This window comes from Oryctolagus cuniculus, chromosome 2 (genome assembly GCF_964237555.1).
Source record: "Oryctolagus cuniculus chromosome 2, mOryCun1.1, whole genome shotgun sequence".
Classification (NCBI taxonomy): Eukaryota; Metazoa; Chordata; class Mammalia; order Lagomorpha; family Leporidae; genus Oryctolagus; species Oryctolagus cuniculus.
This window is the reverse complement of record NC_091433.1, coordinates 73,039,446-73,064,695: the sequence shown is the minus strand read 5'-3', so window position 1 is coordinate 73,064,695 and position 25,250 is coordinate 73,039,446. Positions and strand designations below refer to the sequence as shown.

Sequence of the window (25,250 nt, the reverse complement as noted above, 5' to 3'; positions counted from 1 at the left end):
ACGGCAGATTTCTCATCAGTAATCCTACAGGATAGGAGAGAATGAGGAGATATAGCCCAAGTACTAAGAGAAAAAAACTGCCAGCCCAGAGTATTGTATCCTACAAAGCTCTCATTTGTGAATTAAGGTGAAATAAAGACCTTTCATAGCAAACAGAAATTGAAAGAATTTGTCACCACTCGTCCAACCCTGCAAAAGATGCTTAAAGATGTGTTATACACAGAAACATGCTCAACAATACAAAAGAAGGTAAAGGAAGAAAATCTCACAGAAAGTTCAAAGTATATATTAGAAATATCTTTGGAAAAATGGCAGGGTAGAGTCACTACTTATCAATAGTCACATTGAATGTAAATGGCCTCAACTCTCCAGTTAAAAGACACAGACTGGCTGAATGGATTAAAAAACAAAACCCATCTATTTGCTGCTTACAAGAAACACATCTCTCCAACAAAGGTGCATGCAGACTGAAAGTGAAAGGTTGTAAAAAGATATTCCATGTCAAATAAAACAAAAAAGAGCTGGCGTACCCATCTTAATATCAGACAAAATAGACTTTAACACAAAAACTATTAAGAGAGACAAAGAGGGAGCACTATATAATGATTAAGGGATCAATTCAACAGGACGATATAACTATTATAAACATATATGTACCTAATTACAGGGCACCTGGCTATTTAAAAGATATGTTAAGGGATTAAAAGGGAGACTTAGACTCCAATACAATAGTATTGGGGGGCTTCAGGACTCTACTTTCAGCAGTCTGGAAATTAGCAACTCAGGAATCCCTAGAGCATATGCAAACACATGGAGACTGAACAACATGCTACTGAATGAACAGTGGGTCATAGAAGAAACCAAAAGAGAAATCAAAAACTTTCTGGAAGCAAATGAAGATAACACAACATATCAAAACTTATAGGATACTGCAAAAGCAGTGTTAAGAGGAAAGTTTATAGCAATAGGTACCTATATCAAGAAATCGGAGGGGCCGGCGCTGTGGTGCAGTGGGTTAAAGTCCTGGTCTCAAGTGCCAGCATCCCATATGGGCGCCAGTTCTAGTCCCAGCTGCTCCACTTCTGATCCAGCTCTCTGCCAAGGCCTGGGAAAGCAATAGAAGATGGCCCAAGTCCTTGGGCCCCTGCACCCACGTGGGAGACCCAGAAGAAACTCCTGGCTCTGTTGCGGCCATCTGGGGAGTGAACCATCAGATGGAAGACCTCTTTCTCTCTCTCTGCCTCTCCTCTCTCTTTGTAACTCTGACTTTGAAATAAAATAAATAAATCCTTTTTTTAAAAAAAGAAATTGGAAAGGCACCAAATAAATGAGCTATCAATGCATATCAATGATATAGAAAAACTACAGCAAACCAAACCCAAAACTAGTAGAAGAGAAATAATTAAAATTAGAGAAGAAATCAACAAAATTGATTCAAAAAATTACAAAAGATCTTTATTGAAGAGCCGGTTTTTGAAAAAATAAACAAAATTGACACACCATTGGCCCAACTTACCAAAATAAGGAGAAAGACCCAAATCAATGAAAGTAGAGATGAAAAAGGGAATGTAACAACAGACACCCCAGAAATAAAGAGAGTCATCAGATTACTACAAAGAGTTGTATGACAGCAAACTTGAAATCTATTAAAAATGGATAGATTCCTGGACACATGCAATCTACCTAAATTAAACTATGAAGACATAGAAAAACTAAACAGACTCATAGCCAAGTCAGAAATTGAAACAGTAATAAAGGCCCTCCCAACAAAGAAAAGTCCAGTACCAAATGGATTCACTGCTGAATTCTACCAGACATTTAAAAACAAACTAACTCCAATTCGCCATGGCTCACTTGGCTAATCCTCCACCTGCAGCATCAGCATCCCATATGGGTGCCAGGTTTTAGTCCCAGCTGCTCCTCTTCCAGTCCAGCTCTCTGCTGTGGCCTGGGAGGGCAGTAGAAGATGGCCCAAGTACTTGGGCACCTGTACCTGTGTGGGAGACCAGGAGGAAGCACCTGGCTCCTGGCTTTGGATCAGCGTAGCTCCGGCCGGAGCAGCCATTTGGGGGATGAACCAATGGAAGGAAGACCTTTCTCTCTGTCTCTCTCTCTCTCTAACTCTGTCAAATAAATAAAAATTTAAAAAAACTCCAATTCTTCTCAAACTATTCAAAACAATTTAAAGAGAGGAATCCTCCCAAATTCTTTCTATGAAGCCAGCATCATCTTAATTCCTAAGCCTGAAAAAGATGCAGCACTGAAAGAGAATTACAGACCAATTTCCCTGATGAACATAGACGTCAATATCCTCAATAAAATTCTTGCCAATAGAATGCAACAACACATCAGAAAGATCATCCACCCAGACCAAGTGGGATTTATCCCTGGTATGCAGGGATGGTTCAACATTTGGAAATCAATGTGACACACCACATCAACAAACTGTAGAAGAAAAACCATATGATTATCTCAATAGATGAAGAGAAAGCATTTGATAAAATACAACACCCTTTCATGATGAAAACTCTAAGCAAACTGGGTATAGAAGGAACATTCCTCAACACAGTCAAGGCAATTTATGACAAATCCACGGCCAGGATCATAGTGAAAAGGGAAAAGTTGGAAGCATTCCCACTGAGATCTAGTACTAGACAAGGATGCCCACTCTCATCATTGGTATTCAATATAGTACTGGAAGTTTTAGCCAGAGCCATTAGGCAAGAAAAAGAAATCAAAGGGATACAAATTGAGAAGGGAGAAGTCAAACTATCCCTTTTTGCAAACGATATGATTCTTTATTTAGGGGATCCAAAGACCTCCACTAAGAGACTATTGGAAATTATAAAAGTGTTTGGTAAAGTTGTGGGATATAAGGTCAATACACAAAAATCAATAGCCTTTGTACACACAGACAATGCCACTGCTGAGAGTAAGAGAGGGAGGAGATGTACAGTTTGGCATCCCTGCCAAATCCCTTTGGATTTACCCCTAATAAAGCTACAAACTTGCCATCGGACTCTAAACCCCATTAAGTTGGCAGGTACCAATTTCATCTTACTAGTTAAAGTGATCAATTTAAGTTCATAAATGATCATAAAGATAGGATTAAGTGTCAAGTGATCATATACATAAGACCAAGTGTCTGCTAACAATAATAGAATTAAAAAGGAGAGAACAATCCAACAAAGGAAGTAGGCCACACAGCAGACTCATGGAATGACAAAAGCCCTAAACAGTACCATGGTCTCAGAATCAACCCTTAAGGCATTTGGACCTGACTAAAAAGACCATGAGAGCATTTCAGGCATGGAAAAGCCAAGACACTATGGCAAAAAATGACCCACATGAAAGATCTCTGTGAGTGAGATCCCGATGGAAAGAAGGGGCCATCAAAGCAGGAGATATCTTTCTCTGAAGGGAGCAGAGAACTTCCACTTTGATTATGTCCTTGTCTAAATAATGTCGGAGTTTGTGGACTCAAGAGGCTTCCATAGCCTTGACAGCTCATGACAAGAGCCTTGGGTGGGCCGGTGCCGCGGCTCACTAGGCTAATCCTCTGCCTTGCGGCGCTGGCACACCGGGTTCTAGTCCCGGTCGGGGCGCCGGATTCTGTCCCAGTTGCCCCTCTTCCAGGCCAGCTGTCTGCTGTGGCCAGGGAGTGCAGTGGAGGATGGTCCAAGTGCTTGGGCCCTGCACTCCATGGGAGACCAGGATAAGTACCTGGCTCCTGCCATCAGATCAGCGCGGTGCGCTGGCCACAGCACACCGGCCGCGGCGGCCATTGGAGAGTGAACCAATGGCAAAGGAAGACCTTTCTCTCTCTGTCCACTCTGACAGTCAAAAAAAAAAAAAAAAAAAGAAAGAAAGAAAGAAAAAAAAAAGAGCCTTGCGTGGTCACTGATGTCATAAATAAGAGTGTCAATTGTTAAATCAACAGAAGGAGTAACTGTGCACTCCCCCCACCACGTAAGACCTCTGTAAAACTAGTCTTCAAAGAGAACTTTATACTGTGTGTGTCTGTGTGGGTGCAAACTGTTGAAATCTTTACTTAGTATAGAGTTGATCTTCTGTGTACAAAGATAATTAAAAATGAATCTTAATGAAAAAATGGGATGGGAGAGTAGGAGGTGTGTTGGTTTGAGAGTGGGAGGGCGGGTATGGGGAAAGAACCACTATAATCCAAAAGCTGTACTTATGAAATTTATATTTATTAAATAAAAGCTTTATATAAAAATTGATAGACTATGAATTAAAACTAGCATTTGACTTCTGAGCCACAATGCATCCAATTATTGTGCTAATGTAGTTGAGATACATTTACCAAATTAAGTGTAGTTGAATTCCTTCATTTATTCAACAAATTCATTCACTCAATAAATATTTACTGAGTGCTGTTTATATCAGGCAACAAATCTATGTGTGTGTTAAAATACACAAAATATGAAATATACTATTTTCACAATTTTAAAATACACAATTCACCAGTAATAGATGCATTAACAGCACTGTGTACCCATCACCATTGTTTCCAACACTTTTTTGGCATCTAAAACAGAAACTCCATAAATATTATGCAACAATTCTTATTTCCCCTACTCCAGCTTCTGGTAATACTTAATCTACTTTTGTTTCTAAGAATATGCCCTTTCTAGATACCACATAAAAGTGGAATCATACACTGTCTTTTTTGTCTGACTTCTTTCACTTAGCAAAATGTCTTGAGGGTTCACCCCCATAGTAGCATATATCAGAACTTTCTTCCCTTTCCATAGCTGAGAAATATTCCATTGTGTTTACATTGCACATACCATATTTTGTCTATTCTGCTGATGGAGACTAGGATTGTTTGCAGCATTTGGCTGTTGTGAATTTTGTACCTATGAATACAGGTATATAGCTATCTATTGGTCTTTCTTCATGCAAACAAATAAAGAGATAGATTAATTAATAAATTAATTTGGGAGACAGAGAGAAAGAGAGCTCCCATATGCTGGTTTACTCCCTTACTGCTCCAGGCCAGGCCAGGGCCTCTTGGGCATATACCTAGGAATGGAACTGCTAAGTAATATGGTAATACTATGTTTACCTTTTTGAAGACCCAACTGTCTTCCACAGCAGATGCACAATTTTACATCCCCACCAGCAATGCATAATGGTCCAATTTCTCTTCCTCCTTGATAATACTTGTTGTTTTTGTCTCTCTTTGTTTAATGATAACCATTCAAGCAGGTATGAAGTGGTATCTCACTGTGGTTTTGGTTTGCATTTACTTAATGGCTAGTGATATTTTTCATGTACTAATTTTCCATTAGCATATTTGTTTGGAGAAGTTCCTTTTCTAGCTATTTGCCCATTTTTAAAACTGAGTTCATTTTTTTTGCCGTTATTGAGTTGTAAGTATATTTGTTTGCTTTTTAAAATGGATATAAACACCCATACTTAGAAACCAGAGGAAATCATCCACATTACAAGAAAATCATCCAATATACCTTCAAATATAACATTCCTTGCCTACTGGGAGATGTATTTGCTTAGAGTCTATTAACTTATATCTTGATGGATAATAGATGGCAGAGTACCAAAACATCAAGATTAAACTATCGGGAGTTAATATATTTACGTATATGTTTTAGGGTAAAATATTCACAATTAAGTCATTGTAAAAAACAATGCTCCCCTTAGAGAAATATGGGTCAACATACAAACATATGGTTGAAGAGAAAGTTTTTCAGATTTTGTATTTATTGACTAAATTTATTTTATTTACATCAGACTATCTTAAAAAACATTTGAGACCTTTATAAGATACATATACACACATATATGTATTGTATATACATATACATATATATATATATATATATATATACACACATGTAAAATAACCCTATAAAAAGTATGTCACTCTTGGAGTGTCATTCTGTAGTCCCTTAATACAGCACCTGGATCTTATTAAGGACATCACCCACTCTGTGTAAAATAAGCATTTCAATCTCAATAGATTTTAAAACTAAACTCTGATTCCCTCTCACTCCACTCCAATTTTCTCTTTCCGTAGTCTTTCCAATCTCAATCTTGGAGTTGTCCATGACTCCTGTTTGTTTCTCCTCCCATATGTGCTCCTTCAGGAAACAGCACTCTCCTTGCAAAGTATATCCAGTTGATTCTCACCTGCGTTCCTACCACCCTGGTCCAAAACACCATCAACTCTAGCCTGGTCCACTTTTTTAATCTTTGCCTACCCCTCCTACAAATCTATCTTAGCCAGATCCTGTTAAATTTCAGGCGGAGCTCCGACTGCTCCAAGAGATCTCTTCACACCCACAGTGAAAGTCTACATATAATCTGTGCCTTCTCTCTCTCTCAAACCTCACTGCCCACAACTACCAAACCCCCTGCTCTTCAACCACATGGCTTTTCCCCTACTCTTTGAATTCTTCAAGCACCCTCCTTCCTGGAGCCCTTTGCATGAGATATTTTTTCTGCCTTTAACTTTAATCCTTACATAGATATATGGTTTGCTCCCTCATGATTTTATGTATCTGCTCACATATCATTTCATCCAGAAGGCAACATTATCATCATATTTAAAATAACAATCCAAACTTAGTCCAACCAAAGCCATTACATAATGACCTTATTAACCTCCTTTAACAGTTTTTGTCTTAAAGTCTACTTTGTCTGATAGGAGTATAGAGCTATTCATGTTGCTTCCATTTCCATTGCCATGAATATCTTTTTCTTTCACTTTCAGTCTCTCTGTATATTTATTGCTGAAGTATGTTTCTTGCAGGTAACATATAGACAGGTCTTGGTTTGTTTTATCCATTCAGCCATTCTGTGTCTTTTAATTGGAGAGTGTATTCCATTTACATCCAGAGTTATTATTGGTAAGTAATGACTTGGTCCTGCCATTTTCCATAAATATTCCTATTGTTTGTTTTGAATCTCCTTTGTTCTTTTACTAGGAGGTTGTCTGGCTTCACATTCATTCATGATGCTGATTGTCTCTCTCTGTGTTCACTATAACCTCAGGAAACATTTATATAAGGCTAGCTGGGTGGTGACAAATTCTTTGAATTCTTTTTGTCTTGGAAGGTCCTTATTTCAACTTCCCTAACAAATGAGAGCTTTTCTGGGTAAAGTATACTAGGTTGGCAATTTTTTTATTTTTCATTTTAGGATTTGGACTACATCTCTCCATTCTCTCCTGGTCTACGGGGTTTCTTTTGAGAAATCTGCAGTTAATCTGGTGGAAGTCCCTTTAACAGTTATCTTTAAAATTCCTATAAAGAGGGGCTGGCACTGTGGCATAGAGGGTAAATCTACCACCTGCAGTGCCGGCATCCCATATGGGCTCTGGTTCAAGTCCCGGCTGCTCCACTTTCAATCTGGCTCTCTGCTATGGCCTGGGAAAGCAGTGGAAGATGGTCCATGTCCTTGGGCCCCTACAGCCATGTGGGAGACCCAAAGGATGCTCCTGACTCCTGGCTTCGGATTGGCACAGCTCTGTTCGTTGCAGCCAACTGGGGAGCGAACCAGCAGATGGAAGACCTACCTACCTACCTACCTACCTACCTACCTACCTCTCTCTCTCTCTCTCTCTCTCTCTCTCTGTCTCCCCTTCTCTCTATATATAATTCTAACTTTCAAATAAATAAGTAAAACTTAAAAAACTCCTATAAAGGTATATTTCTCTCTTGCAAATTTTAAGATATTCATTTTATGCTTTAGTTTTGAAAATTTTACTAAAATATATTGGAGTGAGGATCTTTTCTAAACATGCCTATGTGGGGTTCTATACACTTCCTGTATTTGGATATTCATATTTTTCTCCAGATTGGAGATAATTTCTGCCATTATTTCAAAAATAGGATTTCTAATCCATTCTTTTTTTCCATACCTTAATTAACTCCTAAGACTCATATATGTGGTTGTTGGATAATATCTAATAGATCTCAAATGCTATAGTTTTTATAATTTTTTCTTTTTCTTTTATTTTCTACATTTTTCATTTTGATCTGACTGGGATATTTCAAAAGAACCACTTCTAGATCAGATATTGTTTATTCTGCCACACCAAGTCTATTGTTAAGGCTTTCCACTGTATTTCCTATTTGACTTATTTCTAATCTAATCTAAGTATTTCTAATACTTCTGGTTTTTGCTTCTTTAAAGAGTTATCTGGGCCAGCGCCGCGGCTCCCTAGGCTAATTCCCTGCCTGCGGTGCTGGCACACTGGGTTCTAGTCCCGGTCGGGGCGCCGGATTGTATCCCAGTTGCCCCTCTTCCAGGCCAGCTCTCTGCTGTGGCCCGGGAGTGCAGTGGAAGATGTCCCAAGTGCTTGGGCCCTGCACCCGCATGGGAGACCAGGAGAAGCACCTGGCTCCTGGCTTCGGATCAGCGCTGTGCGCTGGCCGCAGTGCACCAGCCGCAGCAAACATTGGAGGGTGAACCAACGGAAAAGGAAGACCTCTCTGTCTCTCTCACTGTCAAAAAAAAAGTTATCTATTTTTTTTTTTGACAGGCAGAGTGGACAGTGAGTGACAGTGAGTGGACAGCGCTGATCTGAAGCCAGGAGCCAGGTGCTTCTCCTGGTCTCCCATGCGGGTGTAGGGCCCAAGCACTTGGGCCATCTTCCACTGCACTCCCGGGCCACAGCAGAGAGCTGGCCTGGAAGAGGGGCAACCAGGACAGAATCTGGCACCCCGACCGGGACTAGAACCCGGTGTGCCAGCGCCACAAGCAGGGAATTAGCCTAGGGAGCCGCGATGCCGGCCTATATATCTATTTTCAAAGTCAGAGCTACAGATCTATAAAAAGAGCGAAGAGAGAAATCTTCCATCTGCTGGTTCACTCCCCAGATGGCTACCACAGCCAGCACTGTGACAAGTTTAAGTTAGGTGCTGGAAGCTTCATCCAAGTCTCCCACATGGATGACAGGGGCCCAAACACTTGGTCCATTCTCTGTTGCTTTTCCCAGGCCATACGCAGGGATCTGGAACATGTCCATATATCATGCCAGTGTCTTTGCCCACTATGCCACAATGCTGGCCACAAACTTTATGTATGTCAGAGTTACAGAGAGAGATGGAGAGAAAAAGGAAAAGAAAGAGAGAGGAGAGGGAGAGAGAGAAGAGAAAGAGGGAAAGAGATCTCTTCCATCTGCTGATTCACTTCCCAAATGGTTACAAGAGACAGATCTGGGCCAGGTCAATGTCCAGAGCCAAGAACTCTATCTGGGTCACCAACACAGGTTGCAGTACCCAAGTACTTGGTCCATATTCTCTTGCTTTCCCAAGCCATTGGCAAGGAGTTAGATCAGAAGTGGAACAGCCAGGGCATGAATTGGTGCCCATATGAGATGTAGCATCACAGGTGGTGGCCTTAACCATTAGGCTACAACACCAGTCCCCTTCTGTTTGGTTTTTATTCAATATTACTCTTCGCTGAATATCTTATCCAAGTTATATACTGATTTCCTAATTTCATTTAACTGTTCCTCTGTATTTTTGTGTAGCCTCACAATCATTCCTTCAAATTCTTTTACAGGTATTTTGTCAATTCCCCCTTCTTCACAGTCCAATATTAATGCATTATTATTTTGGGGCGGGGGGAGTAATACTGCCTTTCTTAATCACGTTTCTTGCATTTCTATGCTGATTTTTGTGCACCTGGGGGAACTCTTTGTTTCTAGCTCTTCTGAAGGGATGGTTTTGTTATTGAAGGCTTTATTCCTAGAAATGTGCCTCTGGGTCTTGGCAGAATGCTTAAGGATTACACTTAAGTTCCAGGAGTGTGTGCCAGGTGAGGCCAGACAACTCTTACAACAGCTCTGGGTGTGGCAAGTGTCCAGAGTGATACTCAAATGGGCATGGAAACCTTTGGACACTCATTTTATGAGGTCAGCATCAGCTTAATTCCAAAATCAGAGAAAGATACAACAACAGCAAAATAGAACCTTACACCAATATCCCTGATGAACACAGATGCAAAAATCCTCAACAAAATACTAGCAAATCAAATACAACCACATATCAAAAAGATCATTCATCCACATTAAGTGGAATTTATCCCAGGGATGCAGGGATGGTGCAACGTATACAAAACTATAAATCTGATACATTACATAAACAAAATTAAAGATGAAAACCAAATCATTACCTCAATAGATGGAGAGAAAGAAATTGATAAAACATAGTATCTTTTCATGATAAAAAACAAGCTTTTAAAAATTGAGCATATAATGGTGGAATAGTGACAGGGAGGTATGCTCTAGGCTAGGTGAACTTAGCAGAAAAAAAAAAAAGTGAAAAAGTGGAAAAAGTATATTCTTAGGGGAAAGTTGCAAGGAAAACTTTAGTGAGAGGTCCTGCAAAATCACTGGAAACCACGTGGACCTTAGTGGGAGGCACAGACGTACAGCTGGGGTACTGGGCAAACTGGGTGGAAAACCACACTCTCGGAGTTCTTTAGCTGACAGGGCAGCTCACTGCAGTGGGAACTCTGCTCACAGTGAGGACTGCGCGGATCATTTATGCAGTTCATTTAGTGGTACAGATCAGTGTTGAACACACTGGGGACTAATACCTGGGCATTGCTCAGCTTGGAGGAGAGGAGGTGATGGGGTAATCACACCAAAAGTTGTGATCATTCACTCCTCCCACTTCTGTTAATAAGAGGAGGGCTACCACTTCCAACTTGGGTGTTACCCTGAATACTTGCCCAACTCAGGAGCACTGACCAGAGCTTCCTGGCCACACCCACTACATACCTTTCAGTATTCACTGAAAGCATAGACATTCCACTAAGCCACAGAGGCACAGTTCAAAGATAATACCCATCAGAGGGAAAAAATCGAGATATAATCCAAGTCTTAAGAGAAAAAAACTATCCACCCAGAATACTGTTCCCTGCAAAGCTCTCATTTATGAACAAAGGTGAAATAATAACCGTTCATAACAAACATAATTTGAAAGAATCTGTCACCATTCTCCCAGGCTTACAAAAGATGCTTAAGAATGTGCTACACATGTCAGATTTCATGACATACTATAGGGCTATTATAATCAAAACAGCTTGGTCCTGGGACAAAAACAGACATGTAGACCAATGGAACATAATTGAAATCCCACAAATTAATCCATGTAACCCAAACCAACTAATCTTTGACAAACCATCAAAAATCACTCTCTAGAGAAAGGAGAGTAAGTGTCTTCAACAAATTTGCTGGGAAAATTGGATTTCCACACACAGAAGTTTGAATCAAGACTCCTACCTTATGCTCCACAGAAAAATCAACTCATAATGGATTAAAGATCTAAACTTAAGACATGAAATCTTCAAATTACTAGAGGAAACATAGCGGAAATGCTGCAAGGATTTGGACAAGGCAGAGATTTCCTGGATTAGACCCCAGAAGCATAGGCAATAAAAGCAAAACTAGACAAATGAGATTACATCAAGCTAAGAAGCTTTTGCACAGCAAAGGAAAAAATTCAAGTTAAGGGGCAACTGATAGAATGGGAGAAAACATTTGCAAATTGTTCATCCAATAAGGAATTAATATACAGAATATATATGGAGCTCAAGAATTTCAACAACAATAAAACAATCCAGTTAAGAAATAGACAAAGGGTATGAGCAGACTTGTTTCAAAGAATGAAATACAAATGGCCAACAGACTCATGGAAAGATGCTCAGGATCACTAGCAATCAGGAAAATGCAAATAAAAGCCAAAATGAGTTATCACCTCACTCCAGTTAGAATGGCTATTATCTGAAAATAACTACAAATGTTGGTGAAGTTTTGGAGAAAAATGTACACTAACACATGGTTGGCAGGAATGCAAATTGGTACAACCATTATGGAAAACAGTATGGAAAGTCCTCATAAAACTAAAAATAGATCTACCATCTGACCCAGCTATCCCATTCTTGGGAATATATACAAACCAAATGAAATAAGCATATGAAAGGCACACCAGCACTCCCACGTTTATAGCAGTACAATTCACAATAACTAAAATATGGAATCAACCTAAATGTCCATCAACTGAAGAATGGATAAAGAAATGTCATATCTACACAGTGGAATATTACTTAACCATAAAAATGTACAAAACCTGACATCTGCAACCAACTGGATGCAACTAGAGATGATTATGAGAAGAGAAATAAACCAGACAAGACAAATATGTTTTCTCTTATTTGTGGAAGTTAATATGTAGTTATTATATAGAGAGTTTAAATTATAAATTATATAAATTATATGACAATCATAATTCCATATTTACATATAAATATTTCTTTATTGAATCATACTATTTAAATGAGAATATACTCTCCTTTCCCATGATAAAAAAAGAAAGAAATGGAGAGGGAGGAATAGTGAGGACTCTTGAGGTCATACTAATGTTCTTACTTTGGGTATTGGTTGCAAGTGTGCTCAGAGGACAAAAACTTTTATTTGTGCACTTACGTGCATCTCTTGGTATGTACACTGCACTTCCCTAAAATGTTTAAATAAAGAATGATCTGTGAAAAAGAGAGTCGAACAAGCAATCATTCATCTTTAGACAAATCTGAATCAAAACATGACAAGGACAGAGAGAAATGCCCATTAACTCAGAGGCAACAAAGCAAGCAGAATTGGTGAGGGCCTAGAACTCAGAATGTGGAACTACTGACAGTCTAAACTGCACACACTCTTCCATTCTCAATAGCAAAGCACTGAACAGTGCAGTTGTTAAGAACATAAACTATGGGGTCACATTCCCTGGTTTTGAAACCTTACTTTGCCTCTTGCAGCTTAATAAGTTATTTAAATTCAGCTTCCTCATCTGTGAAATGGTGACAGTGCTCACCTAACCAGGCGATTGTGAGGAATAACTAGACTCAGCAAAACAGCTGTAATGCTATTTAAGGATTTTCTTCCCTCACTACTATTTTATATTGTTACAAATAAACACACACACACATAGATACACACAGATTGAATCTCACCCGTAAGGATAGAAATATAAATGAATGAGAATCCATACTTTAAAATTGTCAAGAATTATTTTTAAAGTTCCTTTGCCACATCAGTAGGAGATAGATATAACACTATAGGAAAATAGAGCATGATATATAAAAACACCTTTTAAAAAAAGGGCTTCTGTTGTGAGTGGGATACGTAGGGTGGCTCTGTTTGCTCTTCATGTGGAATCGACATCAAGATATTTTGGAAGCATAATTTTTTGGTACTGGGACAGCTGGTGATCATTGGTCCTGGCGCTTGAATTAAAAAAAAATAGAGACAGAAATGGAACCAAAAAACACATTGTAGATACTTAATCTGAGACAATGGAGATGTATGTAATTTTTAAATACACTGGTGTTTATCAGAGTAAATAAGAGTGGAAAATGGAGACAAATTAAATATCAAATACTAGGACATAAACTGTCAAAAACTACAAAGTGTCTGTGTCTGACATTTTAACCTACCTAACAAACTAACAAGTAGCCTTCCATAGTTTCATAGATGATGGCGGAAGGCATAAGAGTTCAGATCAGAAAAAGAAGGCATTATTACTCATGGCACAGCATGAACTTCACGTTCAAATTATCTCAGTGTGCTGCCCCCAACCAAGTCTAAGGCCCAATATAGAATAGCCCGTGCGAGTGCTGCGTACACAGTAAATCTTGTGTCTCAGGGGAAGAATTCTGAGGGCTCAGAGTTTAAGAAATGCAATCACATAAGTGCCGTGGGCAGGCAGGAAACTAGGGACCAAAGAGGAGCTGAGAGATTGTCAGCAGCTTCCGTGATGCAGCCATGTACGACACTTCCTATTTTTAAAAAATTATTTATGTGTATTTATTTGAAAGGGGGAGAGAGACAGACAGACAGACACAGAGAAAGATCTCCGCAAGTGAGATCCCAGTGGAAAGAACGGGTCATCAAAGAAGGAGGTACCTTTCTCTGAAGGGAGGAGAGAACTTCCACTTTGACCATGGCCTTGTCTAAATATGATCAGAGTCGGTGAACTCAGGGGGCTTCCATAGCCTTGGCAGCTCATGACAAGAGCCTAGGGTGATTACTGAGGCCATAAACAAAAGTGTCAATTTGTTAAGTCAACAACAGAAGTCACTCTGCACTTACTCCTCATGTAGGATCTCTGTCCTTAGTGTGTTGTACATTGAGATTTAATGCTATAACTAGTACTCAAACAGTATTTTTCACTTTATGTTTCTGTGTGGGAGCAAACTGTTGAAATCTTTACTTAATGTATGCTAAACTGATCTTCTGTATATAAAGAGAATCAAAAATGAATCTTGATGTGAATGGAAGGGGAGAGGGAGAGGGAGTGTGAAAGGGGAGGGTTGCAGGTGGGAGGGATGTTATGGGGGGGAAGCCATTGTAACCCATAAGCTGTACTTTGGAAATTTATATTCATTAAATAAAAGTTAAAAAAAATAGGAAGTACTGATACATGTTTCAATCAGGACAACCATGAAACCATTAGGTTAAGTGTAAAAAAAATAAGTCACAAAATGTCATGTTGTATGGTCCAGTTTATATGACAGGTTCAGAAAAGAAAACATGTAGAGACAGAAAGTAAATTAGTGGTTGCCAGGGGAATGCCTCCCAAAGTGATGGTTTTTTTTTTTTTTTTTTTTTTTTTTTTGAGATGATAAAAATGCTCTGGCATGGACCAGTGCTGTGTCGTAGCAGATAAGGCTGCCACCTGCAGTGCCGGAATCCCATATGGGTGCCAGTTCGAGTCCCAGCTGCTCCACTTCTGATTCAGCTCTCTGCTATGGCCTGAGAAAACAGTGGAAAAATGGTCCAAGTTCTTGGGCCCCTGCACCCATGTGGGCAACCTAAAAGAAGCTCCTGGCTCCCGGCTTCGGCTCGGTTCAGCTCCGACCATTGCAGCCATTTGGGGAGTGAACCAGGATGGAAGACCTTTCTCTCTGTCTCTCCCTCTCTGTAGCTCTTTCTTTCAAATAAATAAATAAAATGATCAATAAACACATTTTTGGAAAGGGTCACTAATGATAAAAAATACAATGAAACAATGAAGTGCTATTCTTTAAATTAGCAAATGTTTTAAATAACAGAATAGTACATAAAAATGACACTCTATACCCTCTTTCTGAAAATATTAAATGATATAAATTATTGGAAAGTCATTTAGCAATCTATCTCAACCATGAAACTGTTGATCTTCAACAACGTAATTCCATCTAGACTCCATCCTAGAAGAATAAACATAAATGCAGATGACAATCAGTAAATGAAATGTCCATCCTAACACTATTATAATGGCTTTAAATGTGGAAATTAATATGATGAAATTCCCATTGAATTCAAAACATGTACACACAGTCTTCTAAAACCATGTTTTTTAAAATATGTTTTTAAAAAGATTTACTTATTATTTAGAAGGCAGGGCAAGACAGAAAGCAAGCAAGCAAGCAATTGATCGATTGACTTATCTGTCTTCCACCTATTGGTTCACTTTTCAAATGCCTGCAACCGGAGCCCAGAACTCCATTCTAATATCCTAATGGGCGACAGGGACCCAAACACAGCTTTCCAGCCCAGGTTCTCTTTCTCATTCACCCTCTCCCTCTGGCCTGTTGGTTTACCCCACCCAACAATAAACCTTTCCTTTAACTCCAGTGTTTGGTGTGTTTTGTGGTGGCCATACACAGCCTACCCTGGGACTTACAGACCACTCAGGACTTTCATTCTATTTCAAACATACAAAGGGAAACTACTCAAAATCTTAGCACAGTAACATGATCCATTTGTGGCATAAAAGCACGACCCAGCGCCCTCTGTGGAAAAGGAATTAGAGAAGAGTAGGAGACAAAATTAGTAGATGAGTTCAGAGGCTATTAAGATTGATGGCTCAGACCAAGGAAGTGCAGGTATTAAACAGCTACTTTGGAGTTTGAGAGCTTAGCACATAGTCTACTTTATAATTAAAATTTACACATATGAGAAAAATGCCTTCCAGAAAGACTCATACAAAATGGAGAATATACCATACACATATGCATTGATTGGTACGAGATCATATCCTACAGATGCTTCAAGCTACTTCTAGAAAGCCTGAGTCTTGTCATACAACAAAGCAGTACTTGAACCAAGTTATTACTAAGCACCAGCAAGTTTTCAGAGAAGCAAAGGAATTCAGACAAGTGAAGTGGAAACCCCAAAGTTCACCGTGATGAGAACAGGCAATGCTTGGTGTTTTCCCTTTAACCCAACTGCAAAATGCCTTGCCCTTGGAACATTTTAGTTTTCCTACAGAGGAACCATTCTGAGAGAGAAGCATCCTGCTTCGCATATGCTCTAATAAAGGGTGCAATTAAACACACACACACCCAGCAAGAAATATGTGTTAAGTATTTCAGATTATTCACATGCATCTGTCTCCTTCAACCACACTCCAGGGACTGAAACAGAACACACAAGCTGTGATGGACGTATGTAGTTCACAAAGAGTAAGTGAATGCTTTTCATTGGAATAGGAAAGCAAATGTACATGACATATGCACACATTTCTTCTCCTCTTAAAATAAAACACTGGCACCCACATGGATGCCACTGCTTCAAACCTACAGGGTCAGATAAACCATCTTTGTGTATACTCTTTACAAATTCCATCATGAAGTCAAAGGAAACCTACCCAACCAGATGCCCTAGAGTATAATGGAAGCAAATGGTAAAAATGAATGTGGCCGTTAACCGCTACCTATTTTACAGCGTGTGCTCTATAGTAGTCATCTGCTTTTTGATTTAGACAGTTAAAACTATTTTTGTGCCGGTGCCGCGGCTCACTAGGCTAATCCTCCGCCTGCAGCGCCGGCACACCAGGTTCTAGTCCCGGTCAGGGCGCCGGATTCTGTCCTGGTTGCCCCTCTTCCAGGCCAGCTCTCTGCTGTGGCCCCAGAGTGCAGTGGAGGATGGCCCAAGTGCTTGGGCCCTGCACCCCATGGGAGACCAGGATAAGCACCTGGCTCCTGCCTTTGGATAGGCGCAGTGCACCGGCCATTGTAGGGTGAACCAACGGCAAAAGAAGACCTTTCTCTCTCTCTCTCACTGTCCACTCTGCCTGTCAAAAAAAAAAAATAATTTTGTACTTAAAAATGTAAAACAAAAGAAGGATGCTGTTTAACCTCGTACCTCAGGTTCACTTGTCTTTATCAGTGACACTGTCTTCAGCTTCTGTGGGGGCTGTACCAATGTGTTACAGTACATATTTACAAAGTTACAGCACAGCCATGTCTCAAAGGCTCCTGGTCCTCCTTGGCTCCTTCCATGTGAAGCCTTAGCTCTTCTAGGAAGGCTTCCTTCATCCATCATGGTGCAGCTCATCCTCTGACTGTTCTCCCTCCATACCACTGTTCCCTGTACCTATCTCTAGGAGACTGTCGCTCCCCCTCTTCACAGAGGAACGACACAGGACCCTGCGCTGTTCTTTTGTCTGCTCGGCCCTCCCCGGGTTTGCTGCTGGTTCTTCCCGGGTTGGCTACCGACCCTTCCACCTCTGTGGAAGGGCGGTTCCCCCTGCCACTTTCCCCACTTCCGCGGGGGAGCGGCACACCGCCGGCCGGCCGGCTCTCTCGGGGGCTGCTCAGGTGTTCCTTCAGATAGATGTTCCTGGTGCATGTTGTCTCTCTCCTCCTTTATAGTCCTCTTCCACCAATCCCAACTCTGCTACCCACACGCCGAGTAAGCTGCTCTCCTCCAATCAGGAGCAGGTCCTATAGTTTATTGGTTGAACCAGAGGCAGCTGTGTAGAAGCTGTTTTTACTCCTCTCCCAGCGCCATATTGTGGGAGAGCAGATGCATAGAATAAGTCTTAATTCGAGTAACAGTCTAGTCTGAGTTGCTCCCCACAGAGACAATGACATATTCATGACTGCTACCCCTTCCAATCTCTGACTTCCTAGAGGTCTGGTGCTCCCAAGATCTACCACAAATCCTGGCACAAGAAAATTTCTCAAATGCCTGTGGAATAAAAAGATTGGACACATTCATCTGACCCATCCAACACTCTGCATTTTGGATTGTGTCTCCCCCGAAGTATCATAACTGCTAATGACCCCTCACACCAGTGACACACTTCAGGAAATTCTTTACGGCCTCACCTCTCTTTCCATTTCCAGATAGAAAGGGGTTTCTGACTTGAAGTTTTAGAGTGTGTCCATGAAAATAAATTTTAAGGATGAGAAGATTGCTTGCTGCTTACATTTATACATATGGCTTTGTATTTGGTGAGCTGGAATATAAACTAGAAAAAGACTTTTACTTCTGTAAATTCATATTCCAGAAGAAAGGGACATCCAGTGTCATGTCACCAGATCACTGACAGTGACCTTCACCTCAAATATCATTTTTATAAAGGGTCTCCATCAGCAGAAAAGAAAGGATGCCCTTTGCAAGGGCAAGAGGACACTATGAGTTAAATTCTGAATAAATTATTTAGTACCACTTAACCTGTAAATCTCTGAGCCACCTATCTTGTGGCTTACAGCATTGTCTTCTAAGTTTACAATTTCCTGATTATGAGGCAACAATTTAAGTCCATAGTGCAAAGTCAGTACAATTTAAATGTACTTTTGGAGTAGGCATTCTCCAGCAAACTATAAGATTTATTCTTCTAATTACAGGAATTAATTTTAAAGCTACTTTAACAAAGAGATACTCAGGAACCATTCCAGAATTTAGGAATGGATTCTTCTTGCTGACGATAAAGCAAAGCTCTTGCCCCCAAGAGGTGAGTGGGATATTGGGTCCATCTGTGCTCTGGTTACATACACCTACACACCTACACACACACACACACACACACACACAGCTATAACCGCACTTTGTCAAAGGCCAAGATTTTCAACAAGAGAAAATCCTGTTGGCAATAACAAGAAACAGCTAATAGGATTTTAACATACATGTTTTCACTAGCTTAGGGCTGTTAAAAATGTTTACCATCGTTTTCATTCTCACTTATATTATCCGGACAACGTTGATTTGATACTGCAGTCAACACTGGGGCCAGTCGCTTCAGTCGTGTGGCAAAAGCTGGGGCTGATTAAGACACACCAGTGGACGAATCTACAAACTGTGTCCTGTTCGTCAAAGAACAAAACAGTCTGGACAAGGGAAGAATGCACCATCATCCAACCTACAGTGAATGCTACATTGCTGGCTCTTTATCCAGTCCATAGCAGATACTGGCTGGAGGACGCGAAGGGCGAATCAATTGGGTCTGACCCCCAAGACCAATAAGCTTCTGCGCCCTTTCAACCATTTCCATCTGCACGCAACTCTTTTCCCTGCACCTGTCATTGAAAGGTCTGCTTGCCTCTCTACTGCTCAAAGCAGCCAACAGCTGAACATAACAATCTTAATTTCAAACAGCCTAGTACGAAGCCACAGCAAGAGCTGATTAGTAGTCCATTACTCAGCAGACAATTGGGGTTCCCTCCTGCCCACACCTCTGTCCGCTGCACAGCGCCAAGGACAAGAGGTCGGATCACCCAAGAGCCCAGGCTAGGCCTGTGAGGCACCAGGAAAAAGTCCAGCCTCCCAGTGACTGGGGGATGCTCAGGCTCTGCCTGCTCCTCCCTCGCGATCCAGGCTCCGCCAGCGCCCCACGCAGGGACTTCGCGTCTCCCCCGCCCCGCCACCACTCCCCCGCCTCGCAGCGCGTTCAGCATCTCTCTGGCACTTCCTCCTCTCCCGCCTCTACCCGCGCTCCTGCCACCAACCTTGGGCGTGCGGATGTGCTCCATGGCGGGCCCAGGATTGCAGGGTCCTCAGCGGGCGCGGCCCGGAGACCGCGGCAGGGCGGGAGGGACGCGGGGAGGGGGCTTCGCGCGGAGGAGAGGACGCGCGATGAATTGGCTCCGCCTCCAGGTGCGGCCGCGCCCGCGCCGCCAGGCCCCGTGGTGCTGGGGGCCCAGGCGCCCGCGCGGCCCTAGAGCGCGCGGCTCTGCGCCGTCTCACACCTGCTCCCACTGCTTTCGCCCCACCTTTTTTCTGGCTGGGGTCTCCCGAGCAAGAGCCGCTCTTTCCGATTAAGAGAGCCAACGTTATACTGTTCCTAAACACACAATGCGCGCTGTGTTGGGTGTGGCATCTTGGAGGAGAGATGGGGAATACGTGATGCTGCACATCGCCCATTGTTGATGGGCATGCTGATGACTGTATTGACTGATAACAAATATATTAACTTATCTGATACTTTGAAGGCTGTATGTCCCCCAAGTGTCACTGCCTCCCTCCGCTACCACTCAGCAGGGAAGAAGAAATCAGAAAAAGCAACAAGAATGGGGGGGGCGGGGCGCAATATAATGAGAAAACCAAGAGTGAATTGAACTAGCTGACTGTATTCATCCCAAGTAGGGGCAACAATTCAATTACTCAAAATTACTCAAGTAGTAATGCTACTGTTGAGCTTCTGATCATACTCAGGGTATCATGGCAGATGCCAGGAGACTGAAGGGAGATACAGATGAGATACTAACTTCTGTCACTGTGATATGACTAACACCAAGGAATTGACAGCTAGGGCAACAGGGATGGTTACAGAGCATGTAGAAATGCCACAGGGAGCCCAAGAGTGATCTATGTCATACATATCTCTATTACTTGGAGAAAAAAAGAATAGACTCAGGGTCAAATATTTAGTTCTTGAATCTTAGTAATATCTCATGTATCTGGAATGAACCAGAGGTCATTTATATATTACCTCTGAATCCTCACAAAGCAAACACCTCTCTACCTAGCCTTAAGCCAAGAAGTGAGAAGGTGAGAAAAAAAAAATCTTTCTTCCAAATCTACATAATTTGAAGATGGATACACACCAAGATTTACATTAAATCAGCCTAAGCCTCGTGAGTTGGCAAATAACAATTTTTCTCAGTATTTATGAATTCTGCATGAAAAATTGTGATTTAATAGAACTTTCGTTAAGAGGCAAAATACTAGATAACAGGGCTAAGACCTAGTTACCTGTATATCCTCTCAACTAGTTCTTCTGTTGCCAGATGATATCATGGTTGCCCTCACTTTACTGTCAGTCACCATGTGACTCCCTGTGACCAGTGGACCTTGAGAAGTGACTTGTGTGATTTCAGGACAAAACCCGTATAAAGCCCTTTGTGGCTCTTCAGTTCTCTCTTACCCTGTCTTGATGATTCAGAAGTCACACGTGGAGCACAAGATAAAACTGCTAATAAATTTAATCTCAAAATATGAACCTCAACCCCATACCATCCAATATTAGGTGGAAATGAGACAAGAAAGAAATAGACTGTATCCCTAAGTCATTATAAAAAGAGACACTCTGGAGAGGCACAGGGGATTCTTGTCAGTAGCAAAGAATTCTTTTGTGTTGTTACTTTATTGTTGCATGAAGCCACTGAGATTTACAAATTACTTCATCATTCTAACCTGGGCTCGCCCATACTGACTTTATAGAGAAGGGGAATTTGAGACAGCCAAAATTAACAACCTGTATCTTTTTTTTTTCCTTTTTTTGACAGGCAGAGTGGACAGTGAGAGAGAGAGAGAGAAATATCTTCCTTTTCCATTGGTTCATCCCTCAATGGCTGCTGCGGCCGGCGCACCGCGCTGATCCGAAGCCAGGAGCCAGGTGCTTCCCCTGGTCTCCCATGCGGGTGCAGGGTCCAAGCACTTGGACCATCCTCCACTGCACTCTGGGGCCACAGCAGAGAGCTGGACTGGAAGAGGAGCAACCGGGACAGAATCCGGCGCCCTGACCGGGACTAGAACCTGGGGTGCCAGCGCTGCAGGCAGAGGATTAGCCTAGTGAGCCATGGCGTCAGCCATAACCTGTATCTTTTATGTTTCTTATTTTCCCTTGCTCTGCATTCCTTCCTCCCTCCTCCCTTCCAGCCTGGGGAAGAGCACTCCCATCTGCTGCTCTACACTCCCCAAATGACCTCAATGATCTACCAAGACAGGGCAAGACTGAAGCCAGGAGCCAAAAAATTTAATCCAAATCTCCCATATAAATATGAGAAACCCAACTACTTGAACTATTATTGCTGTCCATCAGGGTCTGCATTAGTAGGATTAAGGAATCAGGAGCCAGAAGTCAAAGTCAAGCATCAATCCCAAGTACTCTGATGTAGGACTCAAGCATCCTAAGCAGTGTTTTGTCCCCTGGACTAAATATTCATCCCCAATTTCTTTTTAATGGGTGTTGACAATGTCCTTAAAGAGCTCTAAGGATATATGTGATATGCAAGGTTTAAACTACTACTTACAGTACATAGCCAAACAACTAGCAGAAAAAATCTTAAGAAATTTTATCACATATTCTAATTAGATATCATAGTACTGGAGGAATGTTTAAACAAAAACCCTGTGATCTTCAGTGCCTGGGGAAATTTGGATATTTATTAAACATTTGCAAGACTTTTACCAGAATACTACATTTCTCCTGAGACAACTCAAACTTCTGATTTGGCAGTGAAGTCATGAAATATTTCCTCAGGGGATGCTGTTCCTAATGATTACAAACTCAGTTAAAGTCCTATTCAGTACTATTAACCTGTAGTGGGATGCTATAACAGTGATGATCCTTTGTTTCCCTCCCCCAAAGTATAAGATGAAATTATGATATTAAGAGGTGAGATCTTTGAGATTCATGAAGTAGTCCTCAAGAATGACATCATGCCTTTAGGAAAGAGGCCCCACAGAGACCCTTCACCCCTCCACCATGTAAAATATGGCCATCTTTGAATCAGGAAGAAAGCCCTTGCTAGACACCAGATTGGCCATTACCTTGATCTTGGACTTCCCAGCTTCCAGAACTGTAAGATATAAATTTCTGTTGTTTATAAATCACTGTTTATGGTATTTTGTTACAGCAGCCAAAATGGGCTAAAACAGATAGTATCTATAATAATTTGTTACTCAGGCTGAGCAGTAGCTATCCACAGGGTTTTAATGGTATTATTTCCTACATTTGACAAGCCTAAGGCTTTTTCGTATGAAAAACAGAATTAGCAGCAAAAATAAAGGAGCATTCTACCTTTTTCTTAGGGTGGATGTGACCATTCACTGAGTTTGAGCGTATGATATATTTTGTGACAAATTTGTCTCAAGTGTTTGCCATGTGCCAAGCACTTGGATAACACTGTCAACTAACGCAATCAAAGCCTGCTCTCCCAGTGCTTCAGTCTAATGATATCAGCTCCTATTACTATCTCTCATCTAGTTCCGATTCCCCCTTTTGATTCGTTGTTTCCTTTGTTGATCTCAATCACCCAAGCTCAAAGCCTTGGCAGAGGTGGCTTCTCTGCCTCACTGGATCGATTTCACTAGAGATGGAAAAGGTTCCTCCTCCACAACATTCTATCAGTCCCTCCTTCCCTTCCCGTTTGCTGTCATTTTTTTAAACTTTTATTTAATGAATATAAATTTCCAAAGTACAGAATATTGATTACAATGGCTTCCCCCCCATAACGTCCCTCCAACCCGCAACCCTCCCCTTATCCACTCCCTCTCCCCTTCCATTCATATCGAGATTTATTTTCGATTCTCTTTATATACAGAAGATCAGTTTAGCATACATTAAGTAAAGATTTCAACAGTTTGCTCCCACACAGAAACAAAGTGAAAAATACTGTTTGAGTACTAGTTATAGCATTAAATCACAATGTACAGCACACTAAGGACAGAGATCCTACATGAGGAGTAAGTGCACAGTGACTCCTGTTGTTGACTTAACAAATTGACACTCTTGTTTATGGCCTCAGTAATCACCCTAGGCTCTTGTCATGAGCTGCCAAGGCTATGGAAGCCCCCTGAGTTCACTGACTGATCATTTTTAGACAAGGCCATGGTCAAAGTGGAAGTTCTTTCCTCCCTTCAGAGAAAGGTACCTCCTTCTTTGATGACCCGTTCTTTCCACTGGGATCTCACTCGTGGAGATCTTTAATTTGAGTGAATTAAGCCAGTCCCAAAGGGACAAATATCATATGTTCTCCCTGATTGGCGACAACTAACTGAGCACCAAAGGGGAAACTTGTTGAAGTGTAATGGAAACTGTGAGAAACAGTGACTTGATTAGCTCTTGTCCTGACGGTTGATGTACAATGTAATACTTTATCCATTTTAGTATTTTTTTTTTGTTCTAGTACCATTGGTTGAACTCTGTAATTAACACACAATTATTCTTAGGTGTTTAAATTTTAACTGAAAAGTGATCCCTGTTAGGAATTTGGAAAACATTATGTTGAGTGAAATAAGCCAATCCCAAAGGGACAAATATCACTTGTTCTCCTTGATAGGTGACAACTAACTGAGCACCAAAAAGGAAACCTGTTAAAGTGAAATGAACACTATGAGAAACAGTGACTTGATCAGCCCTCACCCTGACTGTTGATGAGCAGCTTAATATGTTATCCCTCTCAGTATTTTTTTGTTTGTTCTACTTAATACTTTTGGTTGAATACTGTAATCAATACACAATTCCTCTTAAGTGCTGAAACTTAATTGAAAAGTGATCGCTGTTAAATATAAGAGTGGGAATAAGAGAGGGAAGAGATGTGCAATTCAGGACATGCTCAAGCTGATTTACCTCAAACAGTAGAGTTAGAAACATACCAGGGGATTCGAATTCAATCCCATCGAGGTGGCATGTACCAATGCCATCTCACTAGTCCCAGTGATCAATTTCTGTACACAATTAATCATAATGATAGGACTAAGAAGCAAAGGGATCACATAAACAAGAATAGTGTCTGCAAATACTAGCTGATAGAATAAAAAAGGGAGAGAATGATCTAACATGGGAAGTGAGATACACAGCAGACCCATAGAATGGCAAATGTCCTAACAGCACTCTGGCCTCAGAATCAGCCCTTAAGGCATACAGATCCAGCTGAAATGCCCATGAGAGTATTTCAGGCATGGAAAGCCAAGACACTCTGGGGGAAAAAAACCTAAACGTTTGCTGTCATTATACTAGTCCACATCCTCATTGCTTCTCCCTAACTGGAACAGTAGCCTCTGATGTCAGATTAATCTCAATAAAAAAAGCAATGATAATCACATCACTCCCAACCTTGAAAATCTTCAAGTAGTTGGACAATGCCTAGTAGAATATTTCCTTATTCTATCATCTAAGACTCAGCTACATCCTATCATTGCATTTTACAAACTCATCCAAGAAACTGGACATTAGTAGGTGCTTGATAAATTTTTTTTA

The 25,250-nt window shown here is 41.1% G+C and overlaps 1 protein-coding gene and 1 non-coding gene across 4 annotated transcripts in view; one reads left to right on the top strand and one right to left on the bottom strand.

The window, feature by feature from the left end:
* MTMR7 (myotubularin related protein 7) overlaps positions 1-19,947 on the bottom strand; it is a 130,133-nt gene extending 110,186 nt beyond the window's left edge. Inside the window, exon 1 of one of the 3 annotated variants that reach the window (XR_011386326.1) lies at positions 19,774-19,947. Coding sequence is in view for 2 of the 3 variants with exons in the window: in XM_051842594.2 (XP_051698554.1) it covers positions 19,774-19,797 (24 nt within the window). In the remaining variant the exon portion in view is untranslated. The remainder of the gene's footprint in view (positions 1-19,773) is intronic. The other 2 variants (XM_051842594.2, XM_002709345.5) reach the window with 2 other exon arrangements.
* Positions 13,152-13,286, top strand: LOC127490460 (U11 spliceosomal RNA). The gene has a single exon (XR_007918409.1). It is a non-coding gene; the product is annotated as a U11 spliceosomal RNA (small nuclear RNA).
* Positions 19,948-25,250: the final 5,303 nt, after the last annotated feature.